A 14,014-nucleotide genomic window follows, 5' to 3' on the forward strand; every position below is an offset into this window, starting at 1 on the left:
GAAAATATATAAGTAGTATATTTGAGTTTTATTGTTTACTGCTAACACCTAAACGCCATAAGCAGTATCATCAGCTAAAGATTACTGCAGGAATGTAATTGCTGTAGAAGGATTATGGAACTGTTTGCAGGTAGAAGTATCACAAGCAATTTAACTCAGAAAAGCACTGTAGTTAATCTTTGTCCTTGGTAAACAGCAGACAGTGTAGAAAATAATACATAGTGATAATGAGACGAGAGAGGACATAAGGAAATAACTCGACTGCCTGAGCTATAAGTAGTGGTCAAATGAAAACAAGACAGATGGAAAAAAGTGAGCAAGCGTGCTGGTGTTTATGCACGTGTGCCACTGTGAGACAAGATGATCAATTCCTTCCTGGAAAAATGTTTGCAGAATCGTGATTGTACCCAGGCATTCGTCCAAAGCAAATCGACAGTCACAAGTGTCTTTGTACGGGGCTCCAAAAATATGGAAATCACGTCGAGAGAGATCGGGACTGTATGGAAGATGTGGAAGGGCTTCCAGTGAAACTTCTGCTGCAGCATACTCAACATAGCCTTGACAACATACGGCCCACATGCTGTCAAGGTTGTTTGGAGTATGTTTCAGAAGAACTGCTGGGAACCCCTTACAGGTCCTACAATCAGTCCCGATCTCTGCCCACGTGAATTCCATATTGTTTGTGCACAGAAGAAAGACATTCATTGCCGTCAAATTGATTCTGATAAAGTGGTGCACACTATCACAGTTCAGTAGGCAACTGCAAACATTTGCCATGAAGCTTCTGACCATCTTGTCTCACTGTGGCATAAGTGTATTAACATTTCCAGTGATTATATGTGATATAATGAACAGTTTACTTACTTTCCCAACTGTCTCATTTTCATTTGACTGCCCCTTATAGACAGCCAGAACAGTGGGGGCTGAGGATTTTATACAAGAAGACAGTCACTGAATACCACTGGGAATTGGAATACACAAGAATGCGCACAAAGTGCCACATTCCTCACTGTTGTCTTTTAATGTCCGAGTTTTGCATCTGTAGATATATGTTTCGTTGTGTGTATATTATTGGTCATCTCCTAGCGCTCTATTATTCCCTTGTTGCTCCTGTTTCTATCTGTTATATAGTCACCTAAATATTTATATCTGACCAAGTCTATCAATATTTAGGTGACTATATAACAGATAGAAACAGGAGCAACAAGGGAATAACAGAGCGCTCGAAGATGACCAATAATATACACACAATGAAAAATATATCTACAGATGCAAAACTCAGACATTAAAAGACAACTGTGAGGAATGTGGCACTTTGTGCAGCTGAGATGATACATGGTGCAAAACAGTGGAGAAAGATAGCGAGAAATACTGGACACTGAAAGGACTGATGATAGATGAATGTCAACGTCTAGTGAAGAACTGTGTGTGTGTGCGCATGAGGACAGTGTCACGAAAGATCAAAACTAAAGTCTTCATGATTTTCAAGACATGTAACGAGTATGAATTACCAATGTGTGTGGGAAAGTGCATGTTGTACAAGAGGAGAGACTGGAACCAAGTACACACCGATCAACATGGCAGAGATCAACAACAACAGAAAAGCATACAGTACAGGAAAAGGGTAGTGTGTGAGGCAGAAAAGAGAATAAGATACTGAAGATTATGAGAGAAGAGGAGAAAGGATGGATATCTTCTAGGAGTTGAAGAAAATTCAATCCATGAAGAAACTACCTATTGAGGCCATAATCGAAGAAGAACTAATACATTAAAATTACCATTGCCTGATGAACTAATTCCATCATCTTCCGAAAGTAATCTTTCACTTTAGTTGCTATGGGGAAAAAAAGGATGCAAGCAAAAAATATGAGCTCCAGGGCAGGGATGCTAGAAAAGCAGCATTATCAAGAAAGTAAATGACATATTAGTCAGTAAGGCAAGCTTATTGAAACTAAAACATTCAAGGACTTCTATTGTTCACACACGTGCAAAAATCTCTGAAGAAAAACAAAACAACATGTTTGTTTCAGGAAATTCACCCTGCACCAAACAAAATTATTTTTACTAGAATAAAGTAGTCACAAGTATATTAAAATGTAGGCCAAAAATATAAATTCTACAAAAAAGAAATATTTCATAAGTGATCTACTGAAATAAGAAAGTGTATTATGACTCACAATTCCTGTGTACACATTAGGCATTGAGGGTAGCAATTAGTTTGAAAAAGTTGAAATCTCAGGGAAATTAATAGAGAGAGAGAGAGAGAGAGAGAGAGAATATTTGTGTCATAAAAGTAAAGTGAATGACAAATGTGCAACATACAACAATCTTTTTCAATTTATAAATTTGCTGACCCGTATTAATAAGTTTTGTCTTTGCCTGAGTATTTTATGTACAGACCCCCCCCCCCCCCTCTCTCTCTCTCTCTCTCTCTCTCTCTCTCTCTCTCTCTCTCTCTCTCTCTCTCTCTCTCTCTCTCTCTGTGTGTGTGTGTGTGTGTGTGTGTGTGTGGACACACACACACACACACACACACACACACACACACACGTGCGCGCGCATATAGTATATGCTGTATGCTGCAAATTTTGTCATTCACCTTATTTTTTATTACGCATATGTTCAGTTATTTTGCTCCCATAATTTCAGTTTCAGATTAAGAAAGACCAGAATGCACACTTCAAATGAAGCCCTGTTTTCAAATTATCTGGGTTGCGATATGTGTCCCAAAATTTTGTTCAGACAACACTTCCGACTACTAGTAATTTCTACAGGTCAAATTGTTAATTGCTACTTGCAGTCTGTTTTTTGCCATCTGGGGGATGTTGACAATGTATCCTCAAACATCCGTGAATCATTTTTCTTAATGCAGTGGGGTGTATCTTTTGTGTGCCATCAATTGTTTTTTCTAAACACAATAGGTGTAGATGTTTATCTATGAGCCCATATAAGTCTGTGGAAGTTGTGAGTGTGAGGAGAGGATGAGGAGGGGCAGAAGACTTGTTACATATGATTCATTTTTTATCACCTTTTGAAAATAATGTGCATTCGTTTCATTCTCCATCATGTATTAACAAATAATGTCTTATATTGTTAGTGTGGTGTAAGATGTCATTTGTTACTAAGGGAACACTTCCTTCTAAGAGAGTGACCTTCAACACCATGGGTATAAATCTCACTGTTCCAACATTGCAGAGCTCTTACCACAGTAGTAATATCAGTTGACTAATATTTTTGTTCTGCATGAGTCAGTATGGACAAAAGCAAAATTTCCAGAAACCTCAGTAAAAAAAAAGTGCAAAAATTCAGCTGTGCTGACCAAATGTGAGTAGATGTTTGAGTCTCACTGTCATATTCTCATGTGGATCTCTGTAAACTTCATACAGTTGTCTGCCTTTACCATCTTATATGGCATTGGTGGGTTTTGTTTGATGTTTGTGACAACACATCACTAAAAACTCTGAACAAGAAGGTTAAAAAACAAAGTAATGAGCTGTGGATAGAAAATATTCATCAAAAGTGTTACTGGAAAAGGCATAAATCAAGTATTGGTTTCCTGTCCATTTTTGCAGGGTTAAGTTTAAAATAAATTGTGGAAAAGTAACAAATGAAGAGTGAATCCTTCAGAGGTTAACAGCTGAAGGAAGATACTGTTCTGTAGATTAACAGAAGATGAACAATAATCACAAGTAATTATGCAAGGGACCTCTCGTATTATTGCTTACATAGTAACGTATGCCTGTACATATATTTCATTGCTATTATAGAACTTATAATTACCATCTCAGTTGGCTGGCATCTGTAGAGTTTTCTATTTCAACACCATCTCCAATAGTGAATATTAATGTTTGTTGTGTTTGTGTAATTTCTGTTGTAGAATACATATCCACAGCTTGCATTCTACATAATATGACCTTTCTTGTGCCACTTTGTTGTAGGTGTTTCATTTATTTCATTGGTGTGTGGTGATTGTGTTTTTCAGTATGGTGGCAGAAAATAAGTGCATTATGGACAAGTTTAAAATAGAAACTTTGGGACTTATATAGAAACTGCATGGTGTTATTTTAGGGGCTAAGATCAACTAAAACAAAACACAGGTTGGAACTTTCATTAATGGTAGAAATGTTGAGCTACAAGAAAGCTGCAATGTGTTCAGACTCGTATTGAATTATGGTACTCTGTTGTAGCTGCTCATCATCAAATGCTGGGTGCCAATATTGTAACGTCAACTACATGTGTCTTATGCCTTCAAAAGACTTATGGTGATTTATATCCTTGGGTTACCCAAACAACAATAAAGATTAAGAACTAAAAGAAAGCTAGTCCAGTGAAGAACGATAACTGCAGAATAGGTGTCATTATTATGGTTCAGGTCACAATATCAGTTGCTGTCTTTATTGGTCCAAGCATATTTTCCAGTGGTACCTTTGTGTCTGCTAATTGTGACATTTTTATTGCTATTCTATTAAGACTATCAAAGAGCCACTGAAAGTGAATTTTTCTCTATCCCGTCACTACATTGCACACCCATTTGCAGCCGTTTGCAGATGTATTTATGTAGCTGTCACTAGGGATGCCATGAATGCTCAGGTGTATTCAGATCATGGTTCTGGATTAGATATTCACCAGTAAGATTCTTTAAACAATCAAACTCACATGTATCAAACAGATTCAAACATTTGATTATTTGACAAATGAGTTGATGTGTTAAATATTTGAAGTTAAGACGTTAAGCAAGAAAAACTTTAGAAAACATATGAAATTATGCTTAAAGTTTGCTAGAAGTCACGAAGTGTTCGTGCTATGAAACACACAATGAATATAACTTGGATAATTTGCACTGTATTTGAAACAAAGGCAAATTTTCACGCATCTCAATGTCTAAGACATCATATCCTCTAAACTGTAAGTCGTAAAATGACATAATTTTACAGATACGTTTGGTGATATATGTAGATATTGTATGCAAAGCATGTTGTTGATAGTTAGTAGTGAAGAGGTGAAAATTAAAACATCATGCCTGATGTTGAAGTTTACTGTGCATAATTTTAAGCAGAAGCTAGTTTTGCTCGCATGAAAATTTCTATGACCTCATGTCATCTGAGCAGTGTGTCGTATGATGATATTTTGCAGGTATATTTATTAGTTTATGAGTGTACTGCATGCAAACTGTGTTGTGAATAGGGTGGGTAGTAAAGAAGTAATAAATTAAAAGTCATGCCTGATGCTGAAGTTTTACTGCATGAACAGCAGAAATGTAGTAAGTGATCATCAATTTTCCTTCTATCATTTTATGAAAGTGTCGGTGAGAAAAAGTTGCGTAAAGGTCTGAAATTTGTGTCTTGAAATTCACAAAGTACATTCATTCTCAAATACTGGATGAATAACGTCCAGATATTTGCACATCATCAGAAACACTGCCACAAGACAAACAAGGTTTCAAACTGTAATGCCAGTCTTATTGTGTAAAGCTTTTAACGTAAGATTATATCTCTTAATAGGTGGATTATAACAGCATTTTAAATTTGGCTAATAATTATGTGAAATGTTGAAAATGAAATTTTTACTGCCCCAGGAAGTCATTAGATACAGAACCTGCATGGCACTGGTTTGTAGGATAATCACTTAATTATGTTGATTCTCATTTCACTAAATCATGTGTTGTTTTGTCAGATTACAGTAGAAAGTAACAGTTCTAGAAGGTTGCCATAGTGTGAATTAGGAGAGACTGTAGTAAATGATTCATCATCATCAGTATATGTATTCGTGTGTACTCATTGGACGCCAAGTGCAAACATCTTATAACAGTGGCACAAGTTTGGCTTAATTCCCTGGTTCCAGTCCATATCTTCTTCTTATGGTTATGGTGGTGCCTGCATCCAACCTCCTGGCCCTCTCCCCCTGCCCTCCCCAGCCCCTGCTTTTGTAATTTCTGGTACATTCATTTCACAGCAGCATTTGCTTATGGACACTTGAGATGGCACAAAATGGTAGGACTCTTAAGACACGTTTCTCCCAGGCGTGTTCAGATCATGTCCATTTCAGTCACTTAAGATCAAAAAACATGTTAGTTGCAGCAGATGGCCTTAAGTAGCCTTACAGTGTGCCTTAGCGACAAAGTTTGTCTTCTCTCATGTTGAGGAAAATTTAGAACACCAAACTGTATACGATTCCATATGGAAATTCTTTTTATTTTAAGCTGTTTCAGCTAATATCAATTTTGTGTTTTAAAATCATTTTGAATTATATTATGTCACTGTAAATAAATACAGCTTTAAATGTGTAAGGAAGTTTGAATGGGTAACTGTTGATTTTGTCATGTGTAAATTAGAAAGAAAAACCTGAAAACATCTGTTCTTATATACACCCTTGAGTCTTTATGATCCACACACCATTACTAGTTTTAGTTTGATGAAACTGGCAGAGAAAAGTAGAGGAAAGTACTGCATAGTGGCATTTTGTTTCATCTATCACAAAAGTGTGTGTGTGTGTGTGTGTGTGTGTGTGTGTGTGTGTGTGTGTGTGTGTGTGTGTGTGTGTGTGTTTACATTTACGAAGGTTTCTCATCTTATTGTTTGTGACTGTTTGCAGCTTTTTTTCAAACTTTAGTGTTCTTGGGTCAAGTGCCTTTCCAGCTGTTTTAGGATTACAAGTCACCACTAAATCCACTTCTGTTAACTATAAAAAAATGAGATCTGATCATCAGTTATTTCAAGATACGTGTGATTTAGGTATAATGTTATGATTTAGGTGTAATGTTGTTGTCACATTTAACCATTTTTATTTCTTCTTCTTTTCCAGGACAAATCCCCATATGGAAGAGAACGAGATCGATCCCACGATCGTGAAGGTCGTGACAAACAATATCCTTTATATTACTGTCATATTTACAAGACACACTTAAAGTGCAGGAAGATTTGAAATGTTTTATTGTGGAAGGATTACATATTTGTGATTGCAGGCTTTCTCGGCATATCGATCTCATTGTGTTGTGTATGAATAAGATTTATTATAGATCTTTTACGGTAGGCATAAAGTTGTGTAATTAGAACACTAATAAGCAGTCATTTGGTGTCAGTGTGTGGTTGTTAGTTTCGTTTATGTTAAGCTAAAGCCTGCAGTGCAATGCAGTAGGCCAGAGGGTGAGTGGGATCTGTGGGAGGAGGTGCCTGTTGCATGAGAGGCGAGGCAACTATTTTGTGTCATTTCTGTCTACACTGGCTAACATTTCTGATGCTGCTGTGGGTCTTAGTCAACAGAAACTACTTTATAACACCAATACAAGATTTTATTGGCTTACTTTGAACCCACTCAGAGAGAGATGTAAGCGAGGGCTTGGGTTGGAAGTTGCTCATAAGGAAGAAAAGAAGTGCAGGTTGCGGAATATTTTAGTGGCTTTTGTACCCTTGGCCCACTTCACTACATTGTTTTGGTCCAATCCTGTCTAAAGTATATGTTACATCAAGGCTTACTCGAAAAGCTGGAAGTGTGTGTTTGTTCCCCGGTGTACTGAGGATACAGAGTTTTGGTGTATTGCTGAGCATAGTCTGAAAAATTCAGTGACCAGTTCGTACTGTGTAAAACCAACTTCTCGCTCAGCAATATTGGCAAGTGCGCCTTGTCCAGGCATAAAAAGGAAACAAGCCTGTTTGGGCTCAAGGGCTACTAGGAAACGTACAATGTCTGTAATTATGTTAATTGCAGCTGCATCAGGTGTAACCCCTGCAGTGCCGCCTGACACCTGCATGAACTCAACTGATCTTCATATCTGACAGTGGAATGTACGATCCTGATGGTGTCCTCAATTTGGCAAGTGACTGGAAAATAAAATTGCCAGTTTTAATGAAGAAAAGTAGTATTTCTAATTAGCCTCCTTGCATTTTTGGTCTGCTGCAGCACATGCAGGGAGTGCATCATGTAGTTGTGATGTGTCCCAGCAACCAGATGTTACACCAAGGCAGTCGCGTCCAGCATCTACTGCAGCAACTACTGGGTGATGCCTGACAATGCTAGATTACATGCAGAGGAATGCCGTGATGGATGCAGAGGTCCGTTGGTGCCTGTTGGCTGCTGTGAGACAACAATCTTCTCAAGATATTGGGAGCTTGTTAATCTCTTACGAGATGTGTTCATATACAGTAACATTGCCTCCAAAATGCAGCTTCAAAAGACAAAAATAAATTATGACATTGTGTTTGGACTGGAGCTGACATTGTGTTCGGACTGGAGCTGTTTTTCACTAAACAACTCCAGGATATTGTTGCTGCCTGTGACTTTTTAGTGGTTGAGTCTCATCTGTCTGTAAGTTTTTGGAATAGTAAGCTGAGCCAGGTTCTGAGCAGGTACCTCATTTCAGTGGTTTTGAGAAAAAAGTGCTGTATAAGATTTAGTTGAAGGACTTGCAGCAAGTGATCCCAATCTGAGGTAAATCTGAAAAGAAAAGTTGTTCAGGTGTCTAAGATGGCCCTAATATTAATAAGGCATTCTTAAGAGATGAAACCCAAGCTTAAATTTGAGGGTGATGCAGAGGGTTCAATGCTTTTGGACTTTGGGATATGGATCATACATATAGTACATGGTGACCTTGACATGTTGTACTAGCATCGGTTAGAACCTTGTTCAGTTTCTGAGAGCTTTATGTAATCTGTTTAAGAAGTTCTCTTTCTCCAAGCAGATTTCAACAATATTACAAGCATCTCTGTTTTTCCATAGAAATTGTCCACTTTTTGGAAAGTGGAAAATAGTCTATGTCAGTCTGGGCTCAGTAAATATTAACAGCTGTTTAAAAATGTGTAAAGGAATTAGAAAGAGTAAAGAAAGAACAGAAGTAGCTAAAATGAAAAACTAAGCTCACTACAGGAATTCTTAAAGTATCATAGCTAACAAGTAGTGCCAAGATGGTGATAGCTCATCTCATCCTTTTTATACTGTGACTGCTCAGATTGAGTTGTTTCTGAGTAATTTTCTCTCAGATGCTCCCTTTAACTCCCTCCCTCTAGACTTTCTTACAATCTGTAGTCAGAGGCTAATGAAGGAATTTGTCAAATTAGTTTTTAGAAACAGACTAGCTACATAACAGGTCTGAATGACAGTATGAATCAGTTCCAACCTCAGAAAGTGGACATCAGGTAAGAACCAAAGACCTCTGGGTCAATGTGACACATCAGAGAAAGATATTTGGTGTTGTGTAATGAGTGCCTTACATTTATGAAGATTATGGTATCCAGGATTTTGTTTTTATGTCTGTGTGCGCCCGACAGCTGATGGTTCCTAATGTAAATGTTTATTACTAGCGTTTTACTTACTTTGCAGCCTAGTTCCATTCTACACTGTCAAGTGACATTAATGTGACCACCTATTAAAAGCCTGAATATGTTACCCAAGAATAGGTGCATACTTTTGTTGATTCATTGCGCCTGCCAGAATGATGGGATCACCCAGGGAGTGCCACAAAAACATTCCCCATGGCACTTGCTCCACCATCCTGGACCCTTGCAATAATTGTTGCAGGATGTTTGCTTTCAGGCATCTCACACTGTACTCATCAACATCCGTCTATCCAAAGGTGTATAAAACTTAATAGTTGCATGAACTAGGCACCTGCTGTGGAGGTCCATACACAGCAACATTTGCTGCACGGTCATTGAGGGGAGACTTTTGGTAGCTCCTTGGTTCATCTGGGCAGTCAGTTACTGAAAAGTTGCACATATTTTTGCCCTTACTCTTAATTCTGTTGGCAGAACCTAATATGTTTATTTTTTGGTTAAAATAAAGCATGCTTATTTTAAGGTTTTTTCTTTGAACTTAGGCTATAGCCCCCATTATTTTCCTATATATTGACAAAATTTGTAGATTTTATCATAAAATAAAACGAAATTGATATGGGTCCAAGCAAAATGAATCCCTGGAGAAACCACACATTGGTTATTCATTTATTAAGAATCACTGTACACCCTGTTCCCTCAACACCTCCCCTGTGCATTTAATGTTTGTCTTGGTAGGAAGTATCCACAGTAAGAGAAATGATGTCCGTATATGATACTTTCAGAAAATTGCTTTGACCAAGATGTAGAGAGATGGTGCTTGAACGAAAATTTAAAAATATATAATGGAATTAAGGGCATTTTTGAAAAGAAAGAACAAAGAAAGATTATTTGCGTTTGCCCTGTTTCTTACCTGTTTATGTATGTTATTTGATTTCTGTGTCATTCTCTCAGTATACGTGTTTTTCTTAACATGCTTTACTCGGCGTTCGAATGAAGGCAAACGAAGATGATGGCCATGTTGATGCATTTTATTTACATCTTTCACACAATTTGGTGCTTACCAAACGTAAAGAAGAATGTGTGAATGAACATTAGTGATGTGACTATATTTCAAACTCAGTTTGAATAGTGTGCATTTCTTTGTTACTTGTGAAAATAGTGTAAATATGTGTTGTAAATTATTTTTTGAAGATATGTAAAATTGAAAAATGTTTTAAATAACTTTAGATGGAAGTACGTGTGGTGACATGAAAAAGAAAATTAAATAAAATTTGGATCTCAGTATATATTTTGTCTGTATTGGGGATTTGTGTGCACCCCAAATCTTTCACTATGTCAAAAGAATAACTAATTTAGTTGCTTAGAGTTCTAAGCAAGACTGGTGTCACATAATTGGTCTTTCATTTTGTTTGTCAGTTTTAAGTAAAGTAAATCTACCTTGTCTGGAGCAAAAAATCCTCTTTCTCATTGTTTTTGTGAATGATATTTTGGTGTCATTTTTATACAAAATACATGCTCTACCTCAAAAAGTGTTCATTTCAATTCTAGATTTATTTCAATCCTTTTAGTGAGGAATACGGCTGCCCCATTGAAATGATGTAAAGTGAGAAATACACAAGGCTTTGAAACATCTGGTGAATATTGCCATTTGACTGGGCGTTTTTTTGACCAAATTTAAATACTTTAACTTAATATTTGTAGAAGATATTTAAGAAACATTAAATTCTCATAAGCTTTTTTTTCCTGGCATGGTAAAAGTAAACTGACGGTTAACAAAAAGGCTAATAATAAAGAGCTCAAAATTATTGTATGTCAGCTAAAGACAAAAATACACAATAAGACAAGTGTGAGTTGGGGAAATGTGAAACGCAGTATTCTGCTAAGATTATAATAGAGCAAGATTTGGAGGAGGATCCCCGATGCGTCAACCCTGCTAATCCTCTACTGTATGGAAGTTTACATTCAATAAAACATCGTTCTCAAATCTTGACAAGAGCAAGAGTGGGTCACATCCGACGGATTTTTATTTACCTTGGTGTGACTTCACATTTATCGCTATGAAACAAAGAAGAAAACTGTTTAATGTTCGAATCACAATTACTCTTAAGATATCTTTTGACTGTCATTTTGAAACTATAGTAATGTCATCACAACAACAGAAAGATCTCGGCTCTTGCATACTGTAAATTCTAGATGTGTTAGAATACTTGGCAAACAGCCTAGGCTCCCTGTAAATTTTCAAGAGTCACTGAGTTCCAAACACAGCACGGCTTATTAGAATCAACTCCATGTCAAACAATAGAAACCATGCTAGAAGAGACAAAATAAAATGAAACAAAGTAAACATATACCCTGTACCCCCTTATATTGACAACTAGATCCTTTTTTTACAAAATCAAACAAGTTTTGATAATTTGCAAGAAAAATTCCTTGCAACAATCAATCCCAACATAACAAACTGTGTCTTTCTGAAGTTTTTAAATTGTTTGACCTTAGCAGGAACCACTGATGAAATAATACAATAGCCCAAAATCAAGAAAATTGCACAGCATCACTGCTCAGTTGTCACCATTGGTATCTAATATCTATACTGAGGCAGCAATAAAGGAAGTATTATCTACTGTGCAAGTGAGTTACCATGGATCAAAAATCTTCATGCCGCAGTTTACTGACAACAATACAGTGTACGCCAAAAGTAAGCTGATAATTGAGGAGTACTTGGTGGAATGAAGTTATTGCTATCTGATGGCTGTAATATGCACATAAACAAAAATAAAATCAAGATAATGCTGTGTGTAGCAAGTGGACATGCTGGACAGCCAAATGTTGACAAGATTCTTGAAGTTACAGACAAGATGTTGATCCCTAATCTCATTCTTCGTGTTCTTCTTTTTCTTCAAGAATTTTGCGAGCATGAAAGTGTGATAGGTTAAGAAGGAAAATAGAAGAAAAAAAAGCAACAAGACTGAAAAGGTTCTTTAAAATGAAACTGCTGCTAATATAAAAAATATATAAACCATTTAAGGAGTAAAGATGAAAACTCGCTGAATACTGGAGGTGGTGAATTGCTGAAAGGCACATAAACAACACACAGAACTGTGCTACTTTTCTGATAAATCCATTCACATTCATGCCTATATGGTTGCATTGACCCAACTGACTGCCGACTACATTGTGTCGACACTGCAACTCTACTGTGGTGAGGGGTTGTGTTAAATGGAGTGTGCAGTGAGAAGAAGGAGATTGGCAGTGGAAAGGAGGGTTGCTGATGAGAGGTTGACAGTTGGGAAGAAAGGTTAGCTGGTGCATGGGACAGGAATGTGGTACTGTCATCCTCACTATGGAGTGTTTTCTCCCCACCACCACTCCCCAGCCAGTTAAATACCATGCAGTTATACCCAAAATATTCCCCACAGTGTTTAATCATACATCACTCTGATATTTATGTTCATTTTTCTCATCCTACAGCAAAGTCCCATCCAAAATGGTGCCCTGCTCCATCTATTTACATCAATGAAAAAAGTATGTCCATCCCTACCTACAACCAAGTCCCACATGCTGTTTCTTAAAAGCTGCATGAACCACAGAAGCCGCCTCCCCCACTCCTCCCCCCCCCCCCCCCCCCACACACACACAGTGGTTTACCCTAAAATAATTTCCCCTCTGTGTATCAGACTTTGCCCATCCCTATCTCTCCTTAACTGTCATCAGAGAAACGCATTTCCATGACAGAGGCTACCCTGAACCAGCTATCCTCCTTCTGCAAGATACTGTTTCTCTGCAATTCTATCTCTCAAATTCAAGCCCTTGCCCTCCAACACATGTAAGAGCACTCTGGATCTCTCCTCCATAAGTTTTCCAATATATTTACGTACTATTCCCACCTCAGAAAACTCCCAACGTACAGTGGAAACACTTTTTTGCCAGCAATCACTCCAACCAAAATGCAACATAAAAACTATCTTGTCCCAGTCCATACTTTCATACAACAGTGAATCTTTCACATTCCCATCCAACTATCTCCAGGTTACTTCCCAGAATTTCCATTTCTTAAACTACGCCTCACCCTTCATTCTTGCTTTCTTACATCCCTTCCCATAAACATAAACCACTCAGCAGAGGAAAGAAATCCATTGACAACCTCAAGACAGACACAGACTTAATCACATTCCTTGAAGGTAAAGCTTCTAACATGGTTGCAATTAACTGCAGTGGGAAGTCCAGCATATTCTCCAATCCCAGAATCTCTTCCTCAAATCCATCTCCCTCCTTATCCCAAACTACGCTCCTCATCCCTCCTCACATATCCACCTTCTACATGTTTCCCAAAACCCATAAACTTCACAGTCCTAGTCACCTTATTGTACCTTGTTACTGTGACCCCTCTGAAATATCTGCTCTTGTTGACCGGTACCTCCGAGCAACTGCTTCGGACTAGCATCCCGTATCAGGCACAAATCCCTTTCTTAACGGACTCTGAACCATTACCACCTGGATACCTACTAGTCATTGTTGATGCCACATCCCTATAAACCAAATCCCCCACACCTGTGGTCTTGGCAATACTCAAGTCTTTCTCCCTGAATCCACCAATCATTGGTTGTGCACCTAACTGCACCCACGCACATAGCTAGCAGGTGAATTTGATCCTTCGGTTCCTGGAGGATGGTGTGTGGTGGGTTACACCAGAAGATGTGTGATTTGAATGACTCCAAAGAAAGAAATCACACACTGAAAGGTCAGGGTAC

General features: G+C 37.8%; 1 protein-coding gene across 3 annotated transcripts in view; it reads left to right on the plus strand.

Moving 5' to 3' along the window:
- LOC126281938 (THO complex subunit 2) overlaps positions 1-10,795 on the plus strand; it is a 292,749-nt gene extending 281,954 nt beyond the window's left edge. For all 3 annotated transcript variants that reach the window (XM_049981284.1, XM_049981285.1, XM_049981286.1), the window contains 2 exons: positions 6,802-6,863; positions 10,246-10,795. In XM_049981284.1, the coding sequence (XP_049837241.1) occupies positions 6,802-6,863; positions 10,246-10,276 (93 nt within the window). In that variant the 3' untranslated portion in view covers positions 10,277-10,795. The remainder of the gene's footprint in view (positions 1-6,801; positions 6,864-10,245) is intronic.
- The last annotated feature ends 3,219 nt before the right edge of the window (positions 10,796-14,014 follow it).

The sequence above is a fragment of the Schistocerca gregaria genome, chromosome 7 (genome assembly GCF_023897955.1).
Source record: "Schistocerca gregaria isolate iqSchGreg1 chromosome 7, iqSchGreg1.2, whole genome shotgun sequence".
Taxonomy (NCBI): Eukaryota; Metazoa; Arthropoda; class Insecta; order Orthoptera; family Acrididae; genus Schistocerca; species Schistocerca gregaria.